This window comes from Aotus nancymaae, unplaced genomic scaffold (genome assembly GCF_030222135.1).
Source record: "Aotus nancymaae isolate 86718 unplaced genomic scaffold, 86718_ANA_hifiasm-v0.15.2.pri h1tg000014l, whole genome shotgun sequence".
NCBI lineage: Eukaryota > Metazoa > Chordata > Mammalia > Primates > Aotidae > Aotus > Aotus nancymaae.
This window is the reverse complement of record NW_026988425.1, coordinates 75,427,313-75,450,019: the sequence shown is the minus strand read 5'-3', so window position 1 is coordinate 75,450,019 and position 22,707 is coordinate 75,427,313. Positions and strand designations below refer to the sequence as shown.

Below are 22,707 nucleotides of genomic sequence, written 5' to 3'. Positions count from 1 at the left end.
AGCCATTTCTTTCCCACAAACAAATAAATAAATGAATAAATAAGGAGACAGCTATTTAGACTGCAATATAGTGCTTTAAGACATTCTGTAGGGAACCAGCACACTTTTTGCATTGCTGGTAATCTTTTAGACTGTTTCCATTTCTTGCGAACACTTGTTGAAAAGGTAGTACCTGTAGTTCAAGATGCTGGCTCTGATACAGTTGTTTACTTTCAGGGTGGTAAGGAAAAATCTGTCAGGATTATTATCAGTTTTTGATGCCGATATATGCCAAATCAATTGTAAAAAGACATGAATCAAGAGGATTTAAAGTTCTTTCTTCACAGAAGCAGCAAAACCAGATGTGTTGCCAGCCATGGCAAGTACTCCATTCAGGCTAATATGGTTTGGCTGTGTCTCCACCCGAATCTCATCTTGAATTGTAGCTCCCATAATTCCCACGTGTTATAAGAGAAACAAGTTGGGAGGGATTGAATCATGGGGGTGGGTCTTTCCCGTGCTGTTCTCATGATAGCGAATAAGTCTCATGAGATCTGATGGTTTTATAAAGGGGAATTTCCCTGCACATGCTCTCTTGCCTGCCACCATGTAAGACGTAACTTTGTTCCTCCTTCCCTTTCTGTCATGATTGTGAGGCCTCCCCAGCCATGTGGAAATGTGAATCAATTAAACCTTCTTCCTTTATAAATTACTCAGCCTCATGTATGTCTTTATTAGCAGCATGAGAACAGACTAATACAGTAAACTGGTACTGATAGACTGGAGTGCTGCTGTAAGGGTACCCCAAAATATGAAAGCGACTTTGGAACTGGGTAACAGGCAGAGGCTACAACAGTTTGGAGGGCTCCAAAGAAGACAAGAAAATGTGGGAAAGTTTGGAACTTCCTAGAGACTTGGAAGGCTTAGAAGATAGGAAGATGTGAAAAAGTTTGGCATTTCCTAGAGACTTGCTGAATGGCTTGGAACAACAAAGTACAGGCTGAGGTGGTCTCAAATGGAGATGAGGAACTTGGTGAGAACTAGAGTAAAGGTCATTCTTGCTGTGCAAAGAGACTGGCAGCATTTTGGCCCTTCCCCAGAGATCTGTGGAACTTTCAACTTGAGAGAAATGATTTAGGGTAGCTGGCACAAGGAATTGCTAAGCAGCAAAGCATTTAAGAGGAAGCAGAGCATAAAAGTTTGGAAAATTTGCAGCCTAACAATGCAATAGAAAAGAAACATCTATTTTCTGGGGAAAACTTCAACTCTACTACAGAAATTTGCATAAGTAATGAAGAGCCAAATGTTAATCACCAACACAATGGGGAAAATGTCTCCAGGGCATGTCAGAGATGTTCACAGCAGTCCCTCCCATTATAGGCTCCCAAGGCCTAGGAGGAAAAAATGGTTTCCTGGGCTAGGGCCAGGCCCCCCATGCTGTGTGCAGCCTAGGAACTTGGTGCCCTGCTCCAAGCACGAACCAAGCTCCAATAGTGCCCTAGCCCAGCTGTGGCTAAAAAGGGCAAAGGTACAGATCAGGCCATGCTTTACAGGGTACAAGTCCCAAATCTTGGCAGCTTCCACATGGTGTTCAGCCTACAGTTACACAGAAGTCAAGAACTGAGGTTTGGGAACCTCTGCCTAGATTTCAGAAGATGTATGGAAATGCCTGGATGTCCAGGCAGAAGTTTGCTGCAGGGACAGGGCCCTCATGAAAATCCTCTGCTAGGACAGTACAGAAGGGAAATGTCGGGTTGGAGCCTCTACACAGAGTCCCCACTGGGGCACTGCCTAGTGAAGCTGTGAGAATAAGGCCACTGTCCTGCAGACCTCAGAATGTTAGATCCACCCACAGCTTGCACTGTGCCCTGGAAAAGCCACAGGCACTCAATGCCAGCCCATGAAAGCAGCCAGGAGGGGAGCTATACCCTGCAAAGCCATAGGGGTGGATCTGCTCAAGGTTGTGAGAGCCCACACCTTGCATCAGCATCACCTGGATGTGAGATATGGAATCAAAGGAGATCATTTTGGAACTTTCAGGTTTCATGACTACCCTATTGGATTTTGTACTTGCATAGGGCCTAAAGCCTCTTTGGCCAATTTTTCCCATTTGTAATGGGTATATTTAACCAATACCTGTACTCCCATTGTATCTGGTAAGTAACTAATTTCCTTTTGCTATTACAAGCTCAAAGGTAGAAGGGACTTGCCTTGTCTCAAATGAGACTTTGGACTATAGATTTCTGAGTTAATGGTGAAATGAGTTAAAACTCTGGAGGACTGCTGGGAAGGAATGATTGGTTTTGAAATGTGAGGACACAAGATTTGGGAGGGGCTAGAGCAGAATGATATGGTTTGGCTGTCTCTCCACCCAAATCTCATCTTGAATTGTAGCTCTCATAATTCTCAAGTGTTATGAGAGGGACCCAGTGGGAGGTACTGAATCATGAGGGTGGGTCTTTCCTGTGTTGTTTCATGATAGTAAATAAGTCTCATGAGAACTAATGATTTTATAAAGAGGAGTTCCCTCACACATGCACTCTTGCCTGCCACCATGTAAGACGTAACTTTGCTCCTCTTTCATTTTGCACCATTATTATGAGGCCTTCCCAGCCATGTGGAACTGTGAGTCAATTAAATTTCTTTCCTTTATAAATTACCCAGCCTCAGGATGTCTTTATTAGCAGTGTGAGAACAGATTAATACACATGCCAACTGTACCAAGCCCCACCTTTTACCATGTCAAAAAAATCAAAAGTCTTTCAGCCTTCCAAAATGTACTTCACTAATTTGGAATTTAGTCTGCATCAGTATGTATAAAACAGATAAAAACTAGAAAATGGCTGCATAAAATAATGCTAGTTGTTACACACAAATGTTTCATGAGTGGGAAAGGCTTTAAAAGAATTTCCTAAACTCAAGCTCTAAAACAAATTCTCAATAGCTATCTGTTAACTTAATGTAGCAAATATTTCCTTCCCTCTCCTTCAGAAATGTCAGATATGACTGATAAACCACTGGTTAAAAAAAAAAAAATTCAGTATCTAATCAACTCAGGTAAAGTATACAAATAATTAGTACAAGGCTTTAATAAATAAACCACCTGCCTTGATCTGAGTTGGTGCAGAAACTGAGCAGAATAAGTAGCAGATACTCTTGTCTGCAAAGCAAAGCTTTGGAAAGCTTAGGCTGCAAGTTATTTCTATTTTAATATTTTTAAATATGACTATACAAATAAAGTATACTTAAACCTTACTATATATTTTTAAATTTCAAACACACTCTAATAAAGTAGGAAGTAAGTCACAATTATCCAACATTCAAAGATAAATGTATTATTTTCTTTCTTAAAATCAGTATTTCCCAAAGCTTTTTTCAGTAAGACCTTGTCACAATGGCCTAAAACTTCTTTTTTTTTTTGAGACAGAGTTTCGCTCTTGTACCTAGGCTGGAGTGCAATGGTGCGATCACAGCTCACCGCAACCTCCGCCTCCTGGGTTCAGGCAATTCTCCTGCCTCAGCCTCCTGAGTATCTGGGATTACAGGCACGCGCCACCATGCCCAGCTAATTTTTTGTATTTTTAGTAGAGACGGGGTTTCACCATGTTGACCAGGATGGTCTCGATCTCTTGACCTCGTGATCCACCCGCCTCAGCCTCCCAAAGTGCTGGGATTACAGGCATGAGCCACCACGCCCGGCCCTAAAACTTCTAATCCCCTCTTTTTCAAGATTGCTGTTTTGTATAATTAACTCTATAATACTTTAAATGTTAAAATAGTACAGCATTAAAAACTAAGTATATGTCCAATAATTTTTTTATTCATTAATATAAAGTATTTAATAACTTTAGCTTTGAAGCATTATTCCAATTCAGAAACCAAGTACTTTTGAAGCTTTTGTTTCTGAGGTGTTCTGGGAATAATATAATAGTTACTTAAATATTAAATATAATTCCTCAGAGAGTGCTCTGACATTTTACTGTGTAACATTTTGGAAAGTTTTACTTACTGAAACATCTTTCAGGTTTTTCTCAAAGAAGAAATGACAAGTTTCTTTAGAAAAATCAAACTTGTATACATCAGCTGGTCCTCCTCCTGATACCAATGCTTTTCTCAGTTCATCAACATATTTCCCTTTGTCCATTGCCATGTCATCAGCTTCTTCAGAAATCTCTGATTCAGAAACTATGGAAAGTATTAACAAAAGTTTTTGAAATGTAAAGTAAATGACTACACATAAGAAAATATTAGTTTACCTGTTAGTACTAATTTATCACATGTAACAGAAATTTAAACAAAAAGTAAAATCAATCTCTATACTACACATTTTTAACTCAAATTATTCCTTTTTGCTGAACAAGCAATTTTTGAGAAATGCATTAATTTAGATTCACATCTCATGTGAAAAGCATTAAGCCCTTGACATTCTTTCTCTATCCTCAGATGAAACACATTGTAAATTATTACAGAAACTCCCACTCTGTGTACCTGCTCTTAGGTCAAAGCCAGATAATTTCCTATAATGAATAATAAGCTCAGTATTTTATAACATCTTTCTTTCTTGCCTCAAAGATTCAATAGTCTATAGTCTATTTCTCACTTTTATGGGTAGAGTAAAACAAAAGCAAAAGCAGAGGTCATTATTCTCACATCATATGCCAACAATAGAAACTATGGATGAAAGGAAATGATAAGGAAAGAAAGGGAAGGAAACAAAAATGTACTGAGCATCTCCTCTGCAAAACGTACTATACTAGTGATCTGGCTTCCAACTCTCTCATCTAGGTATCTTTAAAGCTGATGTTTTATCCATCATTTAGATTTTTGTTTCAAAAACTGTATTTTCAATTCTAGATATTATCTTGGTTCCTTTTTCATTATATCCTGTTCTTACCCTACCCTTCTTTTAAATATTTAAATAAATGTATTTTAAGATCTCTTTCATTTCTGTATTTATGTGTGGTTCCTGGGGTATAAATTCTGTTTCTTCTACCTGTGGAAAAATTCTTGTTCTACTTGTTTTCCTTTCATGCTTCGTAATATTTGAGTATGGCTCACCTCTAGCCCAAGTGGCAAGTGCTCTGAGAAGAAGTGGTCTTAAAAGAAGGTTGCTGGTTTGCCTTTCGGGGGGTCATTAAAAGTTTCATCCGTTCTGGACTAGTTTTGAAAGTTTATTTCTCACCTTGATTTTTACACTTGAGGCAAAGTGTTCCATTTAAAACCTCGCATCCACACATAACAGAGGTTTGGGGTTCTGATTTTTCTTGAGACTTTTATTCAGTTATACTCCTCAGGGATTGCTCTATTTTGTATGCTGCATCCCCAGACCAGAGAGTAGTAGTATCTTTAAAGATGATTTTATTAACAGCATGTATTTTCCTGGTTCCATTCTTTATACTGAGAGCTCAACTCCAATTCCCTTAAGAGGTCTGAAGCCTCAACATTCCACCTCACTCAAACATTACACTCACTGTCATCTACATGTATATCTAGTTCAGATATTCCATGAATCTACAGTTAAGCTTTAATTCCCATCAACTACTCTGGTTTTGAAATACCTCTTCAAACATGGCATCTGAGGTTTTCCCTTTGTTACACTCAAAAGTGCCAACTGGTCTGCATATTGGTTTGTTTTTAAAACTACAAGATTCAATCTTGTTTTTGTTGGAATGTGTGTGTGGTTGGGTGGTTTCCTGTGTTAATTTAGGCTATCACAGCAATAACAAAAGTCCCACATGGTTGTATAATTTCATACTTAAGCATTACACTCATCTATTTTAATTCCTCATAACACTGAAAGACAGATATTATTTTCATTTTGCCAATGAGAAAGCTGAGGCTCAGAGAGATCAAGTAATGGTCTGGGGACATGTAGTAGGTAACTGGTGAAGCTGTTATTTTAGTTTGAGGTAAAGCAGAAATATGAAACACTGGATAAATTATTTACATTGATGTTTTGACAAAGAACATTAGTATAAAATATTACAGAATATAAGAAAACCTTGATTAAAGAATCCCTAAAATGGAAGGCACATTTTCAGACTTTTGGTCTGTATGCTATCAAGTGTTGGGAAGATCCATGAAAGTCGATGAAAAAGGGAGTCTTGAAAGGTACCAATATATTTTATATGATCAATTTTTGATAACAAGTTTTGATAATAAAATATGATGGTCATACTTCACACAACCTTTGAAAAGAGGTAAGAATAAAAACAGCTTATATTCATGTATTATTTTAACAGCTTCTAAAACACTTTCACATTTTCTCTGTTGGAAGTGGACACATTTAATATGATGATCACTATCAAACTTATCGACCTTTCAAATGCCCTCATACCTCTTCTAAAGAAACAAAACTAAGAAGATAAATGTTTCCTATTTAAGAAATAATTTCATATTTTGTGTTTGGATTGTGTTAAAAAATAACTACCTAACTTTAACTTCCTGTTGGAAGAACAATTATTTCACAGAGAAATAGGAAATAAATTTGTAGATGCCATCTTTACTGCAGCTATAGAAAAACTTAAAGAAAACACAAAAGAAAATAGAGAACATATACTTAAAAAGCATCTAGTTGAAAGTATTCTAAATTTCACTGAAACAAAAAGATACATGTCTGAAAATATGTAATCATTCATTCATTGATTCATTCACTCCAAAAATGCTAGCCTATGGAGCTCAAATTCAAGTGCTAATATCTTAGATAACATTTTAGATATCTTGTCAGTTATCATCCTAGATATCCTCTTATTTTCCTCCCCCAATGAAAGCTATGCTGATTATTATGGAATATTTAATTTTTGAAAAAAAATGAAAGAAAATTAACTATATAAAACAGGTATCTGTTCAAAAAATGTACTTGAAAATTTCCTATAAAAGTGAATGTGGAAATATGACTGCCTACATAGGGCTTCAATCCTGAAAAACAACCTGGTCACCAGTTTTGAATTCCATACTAAGAACATCTGGAAAAAGTACAGCTGTAAGCATTTAATGCTCTAAAACTTCAGTTACCAAGAATAAAGGCAATGGAAATAATAAAATTCAGCAAGAATGCAGTTGAACCACATAATAAGGCATAAAACATGAGCAGGCCAACATGACCAAAAAACAAGGAACCATTCTCAGACTGGTAGGAGTCAGTCTGAGAATCACTTTAACACTGAAAAGCATCACTTTCACAGTGTTTATAGATAGATGAAAATGTAAGTGAGGAAAGAAAATTTTTTTCTTTCAGATACTTATATATAACTAACTAAAAGACTGCACACATCCCAAGCTTGTGTTGGAGCTCAGAAGCATACAGTCTTATCATACCATTAGGATTCTAGTTAGTATTGCATCATAAACCCATTTCACTGTTTGATTTGTTAAAATTCTCTTTCCACTGTGTTCTGTCACTATTTCCATATAGATTAAAAAATATTTACTTTAAAGATAATTATAAGTGGATCTAATTAGTGGATAATAAAACAATTAGTAAAGTTTAATTTACTCTTTAATAAACTTCAAACTATTCCAGAGATGGGTGATACAAGTTTCCTACTGCCAATAGGAATTCTTTCGAAAGTCACAGTCATCGACCATTAACCCACTTTGTGACTTAACCCTGTGATATAACCCCCATAATATTGATGTGATGATAGACCACATGATAATTAGATAATTAGACCTCAAAAACATTCATTAGATAAAACATTGCTAATGGAAATCAGTGAGTCTAGTGTGGGGGAGATTAAAAGGAACCTCATATCCTTTTAATTTCACTCAAATGAAAAGAGAAAAAAAATTGTCCAAATTGAAGGTTGCAGCAATCAAAATGTTGAACAAAAAAACAGGATGAGGTATAGGAAGGAAATCCATTTTCATGTTTCAATTATTTAATTGTTTCAATGTCCTTAATGATGTTATTGTCTACATGTAAAGTACCAGATCACATTTATGGAATAAGCCTTAACTAAACATGGGCATAGTGTTATATTATTTGATTTCGTATTTTATCCCTGATATGTAAACAAGAAAATAGAAATGAATGAAGGCATTAAACATGTGAGAGATTTAAAACATTATTAGATATTTTTGAAGATAAAATGACCATATAGTACACTATAAAATTTTCTGTTTGAAAGTTTGGTACAGGAAGCCGAAATGTTAACAATCCACCAAAGAATAGATAAGTTTGATATCACATTTTTGTCACACTAAATTCCATTAGCTAAAAAACAAATGGTAGAATATACTGCATTTATGATAAATGTCAACAATAAATATAAAACTGGAGTTTTCATTTGAAAACATGCTAACTCTAAAATGAACAATTTATTTTCTTTTTTCCCAGACCACTTCTATGTATTTGAGGCATTCTTTCATTCTTTCAATCAAAAAAGTATTCACTGAGAATGTATTTCATAGGTACTGGTATAGATAAATGCATAGAGTATTGACAAACCAAATGTATCTCTTATCCTCAATATAGATCTGTACAGTATAGTGAAACAATAATTCATGTTAATATTAAGAATGATGCCAGCACAATTTGTGTGATGTGAATGAAATATTCCATAAATGTAAGATTAAATTTCTGGTTAAATGAAGGGATAAGATTTAATTGGAGTGCTCTTTCCCCCCCCAATACTTAACGATAAAAAATTTCAAATAACATATCATCATTGCTTTTTTTCTTGGTGAATAAGGCTTATGGACTAGATTAGAATTCAGTCTCATCCTTTGATAATTAAGGCTCCTGAAACACCTTAAGGTCATCTGTCTGACAATAACTTATTATACAGAATATGCTATTTGCCAATTAGAAATATGTAAGTTATAAATACAGTATTTCTTACATACAAGCAACCACTCCCCTAGGACTTGCTTCTGAGCTGTGTTGTTAGAACCGCTTTTCTCTCCCAGATGACCAGTATTAATCTATTACCCTGGTCTTTAGCCTTATACACCATCTTCACCCTAAAACAAGAAATATTGTCTTCTGGATATACTCTCTCTGACATACATAAAACTAAGCTGACAAATATTCTACTCCTGAACTGCAACGACCAATCAACAACTGATTTCTCTTACAGAGGAATGTATAGCTTAAATAGGTATCATGATAACTATTACAAAGATTACCCCTGAAAATTCTTTATTTTACCGGAATCCCTATGCCAACATTATTTGTTCTGTGTCAAAAAAGACCAATTTTTTTTTTGAGACGGAGTCTCGCTCTGTAGCCCAGGCTGGAGTGCAGTGGGTGACCTCGGCTCACTGCAACCTCCACCTTCCAGGTCCCATTCAAGCAATTCTCCTGCCTCAGCCTCCAGAGTAGATGGGATTACAGGCACATGCCACCATGACCAGCTAATTTTTGTATGTTTAGTAGAGACGGGGTTTCACCATGTTGGCCAGGCTGGTCTCAAACGCCTGACCTCATGATCCGCCCACCTCAGCCTCCCAAAGTGCTGGGATTACAGGCGTGAGCCACCGCACCCGGCCCAAAAAAACAATTTTTTTTAAACTCTGTAAGTATAAATTCAATTTGACTGTTGTATAACAGAACTCATAATGCTCAAGAAAGAAATGAAATTTTACAATGTATTGTAATTTTAAAGATGATATAATAATCATGCTAACAAATTTGAGATAAATATTTCTAAAGTTAATAGAAGATAAAAATAGTATGTAAATTAACATGAAAAAATTATCTTACAGAAAACATTATTCATAACATAACTCTAGAAATGACTTTGGCATAATTATAAAAAGAGTTCTTTAAATCTTTCAATAAGGTACTTTAGAAGAGTATTAAAATTTCCTATACAAGGAAAATATAATTCTAAATATTTTACTTTATATCCACCATGTTCCATATATGATTTGAGAGTAATTAGCATTTTTAAAATATTATCACCAAAAACTTAAAAAATAAAAAATATATTTCCTAAAATCATAACTAAGATCCTAAATATGGGTGTGAACCTTTCATTACAAAGTTTTAGGCTCTGGTCCTGTTTTGTTACAAATGTATTACATATTCCTTGAGATAAATAAATAAATACCGACCACTACCCCATTGCCCCAAGGCAACACAAATGCATTTACCTAGCCGATCTCCTACCTCTGACCCTGAGTCCTTCCTGAGGTCCTGAGAAAAGATATATTTAGAAAGTACTACTTATATTTTCTATAAAGGGATCATTTAAAAACTCTGAACAAGTCCAAGTTACTAAGATTCAAATGGTAACCAGAATTTTCTAGGACACATGCTTGTTTTTCTATTACTATCAATTACAGAAAGTGGCATTAAAGACTACAAATCTGTATTTGACAGCAATAGCAAGTAAAATTAATATCAGTTTTACCCAATGTCTATTGGAAAACTATCCCTAAGGACTGAAGAATAGCACACTTAAATTTTACTTTTAAAAACTTTTTTTTAAATATTACCTGTTCCAGTCCATGCTGAATGACCATCAGTAAGTATAAGAACAATACCAGACTCCAGTGTTTTCTCCCAAGATACTTGTAGATAATGAGTTATATTGGGTTCAGAAGCAAGATGGATTCTGCTTATTTTTCTCTCCATTTCTTAATACCTGTAACAGGATAATAAAATTAATATTTTTAAAAGAAACTGTAACTCAAATAATGATGTTTTCTGTACTGGCCTCTCAGCTATACAAACACCAAGGAAATAAGAAAATAAGCAAAACAAAAAACTGCATAATAGATTCAACCATTAAATTCAGTAAATCATAGTTTTCTTCAATATTAATTCACAATTTTTACAGATGAGAAAAACAGAGGCCCATAAATGGAAAATGATTTGTCCAAGTAATGGAGATAAAAACTATCATCTCAACAATACAAAGAGTAAATTTTACCATTTCTTTTCCCCCAGATTCAACAGCCTCTTTTTCTACCACAAAAGAAATGGTTGCAAGAACTTGTGAGAATGACCTGGAAGTGATCTCACCGCTGAAATATTACAGTAATTAGAAAGGATAAAATTGGCCAAGTATCGTAGTCTCTGTCTGGAGCGACTGTGTGGAATGAAAAAGTTGAGTAAGCATAATTCAATGGGGAAAAAAAAATCTCAGAACCCAACAGCTGGCAGTATCCAGTCATGCCTTGTCTAAGATAGAGATGTCCAGGTTCAGTGACTGAAACACCCCCGATCCACTGAGACAGGAGCACCCTGTAATAGAGATGAATTGCATCAAATTATCACAGCCTGAGGCCAATAAATGTTTTTGCTTTTTTAAGTTTTGTATTGAAGTATTATATATAGACAGAAAAGTATATAAATCAAAATTACAAAAGTACAACTCAATGAATTTTACACTTGAACAAATCCATGTAAGCAGTACGTACATCAAGAAGCAGAACATTATTGCCCCAAAATTCACTCTCACACTCCCTCCTCTCTAGTGACTGGCATCTCCAAATAACCACTATCCTATCTTCTAACAGAGATGATGGCTTTGAATACTTCTGTACTTTATGTAAATATAAATATAAGGCATGTTCTATTTTGTGCCTGGCTTCTTTTGCTCAATATTAGGTTGAGAGATTCATTCATACTGTGTGTTACAGTGATAGATGATTTTCAGGGCAGTATAGTATTCTATTATATAATTATTAAAAAGGTTATTTATTCATTCCACTAGTGATAAGCATCTGGGTACTTTCCAGGTTTTGACTATTACAAATAGTGCTGCCAGAAGCATTATGGCAAATATATATGCATTTCTGTTGGGTATACACCTAAGACTAAAATCAATGGATCAGAGGATAAGGATATGTTCAGTTTTGGTACCACACAGCAAATATTTTTCTAAAAGGATTGTACCAGTTTACAATTGGTATATGAGAATTTTGATTACTGCACATTCCTGCAAACATTTTCCATGGTTTTCATGTTAGCCAAATTTTTACTTCATACAATAAAGAACAAAGTAAGAATTAGAAGTACAGAATACAGTATTGGAAGTTAGAGTTAGAAGGGAGTCAGATCCAAGATTACCATCATCCATTTGTTAAGTACTCTGCAACTACACAAGAACTTTATTACTTGAACAAACAGAAATACATAATACAAAAATTTTAAAAACCTAATCTCATCTTTCCTAAAACAAACTAAGTTCATCTGAACATTCCCCTCTGTCTTTATCTACAGACACACGTTTAAATAAATCTTATAAATAGATATTGTTTCATATTCCATTTTAGACATATCATTATATGGAAAAAACACCTTTTTTCATGGTGGCACAGAGTTTTACACCTAGCATTCTTAGTGACTAAAAAATAATCCATTAAGCACCATAATTAATGGAAGTATGTTGACATATGTATCAGCTCTATCTTTACCGGAACCCTATGAATATAGCAACTAACAGGATCCTCATTACATGAATAAAAAAACAGAAGTAAAGTTTAATACCGAAGATCACACACTAAGTGGTGGTGCAAGGACTCAAATCCACCACCTGCTCTTCTTACTAAGGCACTTTGCTTGTCAGTAGGAATGTGGAAGTCTAGTAGGTCTGAAGTCAAGAAAAACCAGGCTTCTAAGAGACAGGTTCCTAAAATTACCAGATAAAGAAACAGGGTTAGACCATGAAAGAGGTATGCTTAGGGAGCTTCTGCCTTGTGACAGGCATTGCCAGATAAGGAGCTGTTGTTTTAAGACTACTCTAAAAGAAAACTAAGACTTTTATTTCCAGTCCCCCATCAAATGGTAATTAACCAAGCTTATATTCTGCAATCATATGAGACGTGGAAAACAAAATAGCCCGTTCTGATTCTGGATCAAGTTACAAAAAAATGTTTCCAACTCTGATCTCCTACGCCTTATTGCTGACTTCTGGATATGTCTGCCGAGGATCTGAAAAGGCTATGCTGTCCCAAAGAAGGTTTTCCACAAATGCTTGTCCTTGGATTTATTTAAAATTATTTCAAACCTGTCACCCATGAATTCTACCCATTTTTCCTAGTAATATCAGTAGGGGCCATACAGATTAAGCCTAAATCCTCTTACATACGACAGGCCTCTTCTCAAGACTATACATTTGCAGTCAATTAAAACAGTTCTTATAACATAATTTTTGATGCCCTCACTGCTTTGATTAATCTCCACAAAATTCACTACAGTTAATCTCTGCCACTCAAGGCATAGTTCACTGAATCCCAACTGATACTCTAGCTGTTCTATAAATAATAAAAAAATAGACAAAGACTATTACTTCATCCTAAATAGTGTACTTCTGTAATTTCAAGGAAATACCATATTCAGTTTTAATTATTGTTTTTCATGATGGTGAGAGTGATAGGGGCTGAGTTGAGGGCATTTTGTTGTTTTTGGCAGCTACAACATTCTAAAAACTTCTATTTGAGTTTAATTAATATCAACTAAACCATGTTTAGTTGTTTTTCTACATATGTTATTATTAAGTCACATTTACTCTATCTTTGTAATTTTTGATGATGTTGTCTGATGTGTTTGCAGGAGTTCAATTTTAAGTTTTATATTGGCTTGTTAAGGTTACATTGAACAGTGATTCCGTTCTTGTGACCCAACATATTTATAATCTCTCTCTGACCTTGTCATCTAGAAATCTGATAAACTTCTTCTTCTAAGTATTCAAGTCATGTACGTAAAATGTGGAGCAGAACAAGTTCAGGCATAGACCTGTATAGCCTGCCATTAGAAACACCCCCAAGTAGACATCAATCATCAATACTACATGGGTATATCACTTTATATTTTCAAGTCACAAAAATGTAAGAAGAATTCTTGGCAAAATCTATCTACTCTACCAGGCTATCAATGCTATTTAAAAGAACAACAAGAGGCCGGGCGCGGTGGCTCAAGCCTGTAATCCCAGCACTTTGGGAGGCCGAGGCGGGTGGATCACGAGGTCAAGAGATCGAGACCATCCTGGTCAACATGGTGAAACCCCGTCTCTACTAATACAAAAAATTAGCTGGGCACGGTGGCGCGTGCCTGTAATCCCAGCTACTCAGGAGGCTGAGGCAGGAGAATTGCCTGAACCCAGGAGGCGGAGATTGCGGTGAGCCGAGATCGCGCCATTGCGCTCCAGCCTGGGTAACGAGCGAAACTCCGTCTCAAAAAAAAAAAAAGAACAACAAGAACAAAAAGAAATTAAAACTGTTAAGTAATCCTACTCTTATTTATAACAATTATTGGTTCTTTTTCTTTTAATCCAAAAGCAATTAATCTGGTAAATCACTCTAGAATCTTGTCCAGATTGACTTCAAGTTTATCAGATTGTAAAATGGTACATATTATTTAGTTCAAGCTGATACCTATATTTGTTCTAATACTGTAACATCTAATACTGTAAAACTGATTTTGTGAGCTTCATTAAAAGATGCTTATACTGTAGAAGCTAATAAAACTAGAGAAAAAGACCAAAAAATTATAAATATGCAAAGAGAAAACATTATAAAAAGTCAGAATCAGGAACAAAGCACAAAATTCCAACATGAAAACTTTAAAACTATTATTCAATCACATAGCATGAATGTCTTACTAGATGATCCTTTTTAAAAAGACATTATAAAGTAATACTTGTAGCCCCATTATTAGGTATGTAAAAATTTTGGATATATTTAAATTTGTAGGCTTGATATCATAATTATCAAAAAAAATTATTTTTACATATTCCATTTAGTCAAATTTTTTTCCTACAGTTAGATCCTTTGCCTAGATGTGCTTAATTCTGAAATGCTTTATCCATTTGTGAATATTTTCTTCAGATCAATTAGTCAATATACTTAATGGGCAGTAAATTATTTACATACTCTGTAATCCTTAAATTTGAAAATTACTGGAAAATCTGTGTTACCATTTTTCTATGCCAATCATTAAAAAATACATACATTTTAAGGCTTAGGTAATTCTAATTGGCTCAAAACGCACAATTTTGGGGGTGAGGTACATGGGAGGGTGTAGGAACTACTTATGGCATAGCATTTTTTGCCTCTACAGTATTTCCATACAAACATACACAGATGCACACAAACTTATACAGATTGTTTTTTCTTAAACTTACCTTAAGAACCATGGCTATTGTTACCATTCATATAATTTTGTGAAAGGAAAATACAGCACTTACAATTACTGTGAAATAGCGATTGCTTTTATTGCTTCTTGTAAAACCATATTTGAACCAAGTGACAAATTTCTAATTATAGAGAAAATTTTGTTCAAAATTCAATATTCCAGATGCCTGTCAGTAACTCCTACTTTCGCAATGATATAAAGAGCTTTATTCTCAATTGTTAAAAAGACATCTGGGGATCAGTTTTAAGAACATCCTTGAATTATTCATGTTTCAAATATTTTCCAATTTTCTAATTCTAGGTATTTGTGACAAAATTACATGATTTTACTTTAAAGATTCTATTATTTAGTAAACTCAGATTTGAAACTTTGGAGACTTGTGAACCATGTTTAATCAATCAACATATTAATAGCCCATAAGTGACAACACAGTATCCTATAAGTACCTTGTGCCTCAGTAGCCTCAGAAATGTTCTTTGTATCAAATAAGTCTTAATTTCCTGATAATATACTATTTGAACCAGTTTTGAAAGCACTACATTCTTTCACTTACTGAGATCACTCGCTTACGAAATATCAAATACAAAACATCTAATAAGAATCACCCATGGAAACAGAAAAAAAAGATGACTTGGAATGTCTTTTAAGATTCAGTTGGAACAAACGATCTCTTTGCTTTCACCATTTCTGTAAATGGGAATAGTCAGCCATAGTTTTTTGCCCCAAGACTACTTGAAGAAAGGGGGTGGAATCCTCTTCAGAGGGACTGATTGATTAGGGATATGAGAAAGCCTATGTTTTGTTTTCTAAGGACACTAAAGGTCACATTAGTATCAGCACCTCTCCCAGCCAAAGCCAAGGATCTAAGACAAGTCTGCAGGTGGAAACAGTTGGGTCCCACCCCAATTTGTACATCAGTAGCTTTATTGAGAGTTCAGAACAGTTGAGAATTGAGAAGCTTATCTTTAGTACTTTGTGTCTTTGATACTTGGCCTCTCTCTTAGAAGAGAAATAAGTTGTTGGCTGGTATGCAACTGATGTGATCTAAGGTCTGAACAAATACCATTCACAGTTGCTTCTGAATAAACAAGACGCTTTTTAAATTACTTTACAAAGAATTTTGTATGCCCTTTTGGATGCTGATAGGAGCAGTGCAGAAGCCAACTCTCTTAGGTCAGCTCAAGTTAGTTACAACACTGTATCATTGATAACACTATTTTGAACTTCAGCTTCTTTTATTTTCCTTTATAGTAAATTATGGCTTCTTTTTAAGCTGTTTGGGCTGCAGGTGTTCAAACTTCTGCAGCTCTGCCAAAGAGTTGTACTTTACAGATCAGAAAGTGCTAAATGCATGTTTCTAATGAAGCAATTAACTTAAGTGCCCCCTTGTTGAGAAAAGTAGGCTGATACCTAAAGCGAGTTCAGAATAAAGATTAGCACACAGCATATGCTGTTAATAGTCTATAATTAGATTCCTGTTTACATTATTTTGTTTGACCTTATTATTTTTATTCTTAAAGAACGAAAAGAAAGAAAATGTAAATTGCAAACCAAAAGTATGGTCACAGATTGTTTTAAAGTCTTATCACATTATAAAATTCAAAGACAGGAACATACATAATTGCTAGAAAAAAGGAAAGAAAGGTTTATGCAACTACCACTAAGCTATTCGCTTCTCAGACAAACACCACACAACAATTTAGGAAAACTAAGTGCAAATAAAAGTACTATTTCTTGTTTAGTATTTTTTAAAACCATTGACTATTTACATTTTACCGTTTTATCAGAATTCCCATTTCCCACATTTAAGATTATTTTTTACTGAATAATTTATTCCTAGCATTTTCATCATTAATAGCCTGCCAACTTGCTGGTTGGTGTTACCAAAGAGTAAATTAAGATTTTTTTTTTTAAATGACCACAAAGTCAATTTGCCTTTAAATTTCCAAAGCAATTAAAACAAAAATACCAAGCAACACTTCTACATAAAAAGTGCTTTCCTAAAATATTATTTTCAAGTTAGATTTTTCTCTAAACATCAAGTATAAAAAATTCACGGGATTACTAAATACCCTTCTAATCATGTGAGAATTAACTTCATTTAAAAATTTTGAAAGTAAAGTAACCACCCATCCAGGTATTCCTGGTATTTTCCTGATGTTCAAATGAGTCCCAAGACCTGGGAAATCTCTCAATCCCAGGCAAACCACAATGGTTGGTCACCATAAGGTGGTAAAATATAGTGACAACTGCTAACATAATCTTATTCAAAAACTTGTAATACACAGCTGATGTACAAGGAAGACATTAAATTAATCTGATACTTTAGGAATAGAGCATTAGTACTATAAAATAAGTCTAAAATATAAGGCATCTCTGTTAAGGTCACAGCCCATTTTTAATTTCCTCTCATGACTGTGGAACGCCAGTTGCTGCCATTCCAAATATCATATTACTGCTCATTTCCTCTGCTTATCTTTTATAAACATCATTAATAATCATTAGTTTCAGTGATAAATGTAAATTTCACTTCCTCTCCTTTCCTACTCTAACTCTATAAAGTAGGTATTAAAAAGCAATAAAATGACCTAATGCATGACAAATTTCCCACATACTATTTAATACCTAGCTCCAAAGTGCCCTTAAAATTGGACTCTAAGTTTCAAGACTATAACTTCCTTCATATTCATCAAATGGCCACTTTTGATTACAAATAAACTTGGCAGAAAGGATGAGAGTACACTTATCATTTTGGAAACTTTCTAGACTGTCACAAGAACACTTTAGTTCTAATTGCAGCATCATGTGAGAATGACACTTAACAGAACTGAAGAGAAGAGATAAGATAGTATCTGAAATACAGCATTAACTAAGCAGCAGTCTTTTTTCAACAAGAACTTAGTAATTATGATTTCTTAAGCCTCAAAATTTTTGACACCTCTCATATTTCAATTCCAAAAGAGTGAGGGTGTTCCTATGAAACATCACCAATTAAGCATATATACAGTCTTTTCTATTTAAAAAAAAAAAAAATGTTTTTCAGAACTGAAATGTAACTAAAAGCACTTGTATAAAAAAGGAGTAAAACTTTCAATGTACTTTTTCCCCAACTCACAAACCCAACATTTACTTAAAACTGTACCCATTTATCTGCCTATTTCTTAATGGCAAACAAGAGGACAAATGATAAGATTGAGGAACTTAGTCTGAAAAAGAAAAAAAAAACTATAACATACCCTCAAATTCAACAATACAAACATTTTTAGAAACTACATAAAATTACCAACATTTCACAATTTTCAATGTATAAAAATGACAATTTCATTCAGTTCAAATAATAGTAACAGTTAAAAATACACAAAAGGACTTACATTCCTAACTGGATGAGTGATTACATATTTATTTCCCAGGCTGCAGTTTCTCAGTCTAAGTTACTTTTGACCACATCCCTGAATACATTTTGGATGACACTGATGAGAGGAAGATCCAAAGTATAAGCAAGACTCTATTCTGAGTTACCTTGGTTTATACATTCTCAAAGTGGACTGAAATTTGTACCTAAAATTCAAGTCAGGCTCTATTCTCTCTTGTAAGGATACAAGTTCTAATACCTCCAGGGGCCATGCAGATCAGGAGTGAGGCCATATGCGTCCATTGTATGAGTAGTGTGACTACAGGAAACTAGAAATTACAAGTACCATATAAAGTGGTAGCTATTACTCACTGCAAAGCAGATTGTTATCATGGGTAAGTACTGGTCCTTAGTATTCTGTTATTCAGATTATTCAAGAAATTGACAAATCCCTATTTTTATACAGAAGTCAACTGGCTTTTAAATGTTAGCTCATTTTTTTTCAAAACACTGAGTATAAAGTTTCCAAAATTGTAAATGTACACCTAAAATAAGAATTCTGCACCCATCCACAGACAAAAATCCCATTGTAGGAGTCTTGGGATTTAGGTAGCAGGTTGTAAAACCCCAATGGAGCCCAAGACTTAGGAAGGTCATTTTGAGGGCACAAACTTGCACCTAGACACACAGATTGGGTTCCTGAGTTTAAACTCAGAAACAATTTTGTTCCCCAAACAGCCTGGCTTCAGACCCCTTTGGCTTTTGCAACCAAAACCATCTGCCAAGGGGTCCTGGAGGAATTATACACCCAAGTGCAGCATAAAGGGTGGTCAGCCCACCAACATCAGTCTTGGCAGTCTACCCAAAAATTACCCTGTAATTCAGCTACAGCCCTGCTCATTTGTGGTCCAGTTTATTACTGCTCACACAAAAATCTAGAGAAACACCCATCTGAGCCACTAGGACAGGACTGCCACCCTCTATCCCAAATCGGATCCCAAGGGGGACCTTTCTTGGCTACAGCACCTTTCTGCTGCAGCCCAGGAAATATCTTGCCCATGTAGGGAACTGCTGAGAGACTCACATATCTGAGTCATGAAGGCAGGTTTATCAGCCTCCATCCCACAGCAGATAAGGGCTCAGTCTCAGCTCCAACTCTGTTCGACCACATCAAGGGAACTATCCCACCTATGCAAAGAACTTCCTGGATTCGTGTAAGTCTGAGCCACTGGGACAGGTGTGTCTACCTACATCCCACAGCAGATCCTAGAAGGGCTCAGTCTCAGTTCCAATCCTCTTGTGGAGAACTATCTTGCCTGGGGAGGGAACTGCTGAAAAAAAGCATCTGTCTTAGTAATACCGGAACAGGCTTGCCAGCTCCTGTCCCACAGCAGATTGTGAAGGGGCTCAGTCTCAGCTCTAGCCCCTCTCACTACAATTAAAGAACTATCTTGAAAGTACAAATATCTGCTAGGAGACTCATGATCTGCACACTGGGACAGACTTCTTAGCCTCCAATCCACAGCAGATCCTAAAGCAGCCCTGGTTGGCTACAGCCTCTCTCTGCTGCAGTCCAAAAATAATCCTGCCTACATAGAAAACTACTAGAAGACTAGCCAGTTTGAGTGATTGGGACAGGCTTGCCAGCCTCCACCCCACAACAGATCCTCAGCAAATTTTGACAAGCAGGCACTTGTTCTGACATAGGAGGGGGTTTAAACAGAGTAGCCCCCAGCCTCAAAGCCTACCTTCCTACCCCACTGAGCATTTCCAATAAGCATTTCTATTGAGCATAAAAATTGGTCCATCCATCCCAATCCACTTAACCTCAAGGACCCTCCTGCAACCCTGTCCAACTGCTGAACTTATTTGAGTTCAGCAGTTGGACAGGGTTGCAGGAGGGTCTTTGGCCGTGGCCAAGCCTGATCAGAGGCAATTTCTGTGCCCATTCAGCAGCTCAGCCTAATTGCAGAGCTCAGACAGTAGTCCTGTCAGATAAGAAGACCTATGTAGCTACCCCAAAAAATTCAGAGCAAACGTAGCAGGCCAGCTTTCTAGAGAACCTAAAAGCAAGTTGTATCTGCTAAGGGTCACTACTAGCTGACTCCTCCAGAAGTATAAGCTAGAATAAATAGTAAAGTTCTATCCCTGCCAAAGAACATCTGTAAAAGTTGGAAAAGGTGGTTGTCTCCACAAATGTGGTTGTTTCCACAAATGTGCAAACACCAACACAAGGACACAGGATTAAAAAGACTCAGAAAATCATGACACCTCCAAAAGAAATCAATAAAGCTCCAGCAATTCATCTCAAAGAAAATGAAATCTGTAAAACAGTAAAACAAACAAACAAAAGAATTCAGAATAATCCTTATTAAAAAGTTAAATCGGCAGTGCATAGTGGTTCACACCTGTAGTACCAGCAACTAAGGAGGCTGAGGCTGGAGGATTGTTTGTGTCCAGGAATTCAAGGCTACAGTGAACTATAATCTTGCCACTGTACTCCAGCCTCCAGCCTAGGAGATAGAGTAGAATCTTGACTCTTTAAAAAAAATTTTTTTTAGTTAACTATAAGAATATACAAATAAAAAATTAAAATTTGAAAATAATAAATGAACAAAATGAAAAGTCTGACAAAGAAATAGAACCAATTAAAAAAAAAAAAAATCCAGATGAAGAATACAATGACTGAACTGAAAAATGAAATAGAAAGCTTGAACAGCTGCCTTGAGGAAGCTGAAAATACAAAATATAAACAAAACTAAGCTTTTTAAATAAAAATAAACAAAACTGACAAACCTTTAGCTAGACTAACCAAGAGAAGAAGATAAAAGACTGAAAATCAGAAAAAAAACAGAATACATTCCAACTGGCATCACAGAAATACAAAGGATTTTAAGAGGCTATTGTAAACAATGATATGGCAAAAATAAAAATGAATACCTAGAGGAAATGAATAAATTTCTAGATACATACAACCTACCAAGACTGAATCATGAAGAAACAGAAAATCTGAACTGACCAATAGCAAGAGAGGTTTTAGTCATAATAAAGTCTTCCACCAACAAAAAGCCCCAAACCTGACAGCTTCACTGCTGACTTCTGCAAAACATTTCAAGAACTAATATCAATTTTCTACAAACTATTCCCCAAAAATCAAAGAGGACAGAGTACTTCCGAACTCTTTTTTTTTTTTGAGACAGAGTCTCACACTGTTGCCCAGGCTGTAGTGCAGTGGCGCGATCTCAACTCACTGCAATCTCCGCCTCTTGGGTCCAAGCAATTCTCCTGCCTCAACCTCCCAAGTAGCTGGGATTACAGGTGTGCTCCACCAGGCCCAGCTAATTTTTTTGCATTTTTAGTAGAGACAGGGTTTCACCATGTTGGCCCAGATGGTCTTAATATCCTGACCTCGTGACCTGCCCGCCTCGGCCTCCCAAAGTGCTAGGATTACAGGTGTGAGCCACCAAGCCCAGCTTCATAAAAGCCATCAAACTCCTTTTATGAAGCCAGCATTACTCTAATCCCAAAGCCAGAAAAGAACATCCCAAGAAAAGAAAACTACAGGTCAATATCCTTGAAGATCAAAGATAAAAAAATCCTCAACAAAGTATTAGCAAACCAAATTCTGCAACACATTAAAAGGATCTTTGACAATGATCAAGAGGATTTATCTGTGGTATGCAAAGACAGTTCAAATATGCAAATCAATAAATATGATATACCACATTAACAGAATGAAGGAAGAAAATAATTAGGAATACATTAACCAAGGTGAAATACCTGGACACTTATAACTCTAAAACACTAATGAAAGAAATGGAAGAAAGACACAAATAAATAGAAAGATAGCCCATGTTCATTGACTGGAAGAATATTGTTAAAATATCCGTATTAGCCAAAGTGATTTAAGATTCAATGCAATCTCTATCAAAATTGCAACATTATTTTTCTCACAGATGTAGAAAAAAGAATCCTAAAATTTATATAAAACACACAAACACACAACACCACTGAATAGCCAAGGCAATCATAATCAAAAAGAACAAAGCATTCAAACTCTACTACAAAGGGGTAGTAATTAAAACAGCATATTGCTGTTTTATTTTTATAAACAGACACATTTATGTCTATTATAAATAGGCAAAACAAATAGATACAGTGACCAATGGAACAGAATAGAGTTGAGCAAAACACTCACATATCTATAGTCAATCGATCCTTGACAAAGGTGTAAAGAATATATAATGAGAAAAGGACAATCTTGTCAATAAATTATATTGGGAAAACT

General features: G+C 35.5%; 1 protein-coding gene across 5 annotated transcripts in view; it reads right to left on the bottom strand.

Moving 5' to 3' along the window:
* XRCC4 (X-ray repair cross complementing 4) overlaps positions 1 to 22,707 on the bottom strand; it is a 273,654-nt gene that overhangs the window by 235,598 nt on the left and 15,349 nt on the right. For 4 of the 5 annotated variants that reach the window (XM_012477569.2, XM_064376101.1, XM_012477571.3 and 1 more), the window contains exons 2-3: positions 10,423 to 10,571; positions 3,989 to 4,164 (exon numbers count right to left, since the gene is read on the bottom strand). In XM_012477569.2, coding sequence (XP_012332992.2) covers positions 3,989 to 4,164; positions 10,423 to 10,561 — 315 coding nt within the window. In that variant the 5' untranslated portion in view covers positions 10,562 to 10,571. Of the gene's footprint in view, positions 1 to 3,988; positions 4,165 to 10,422; positions 10,572 to 12,421; positions 12,514 to 22,707 lie in introns of those variants that run through there. The other variant, XM_012477570.3, reaches the window with a different exon arrangement.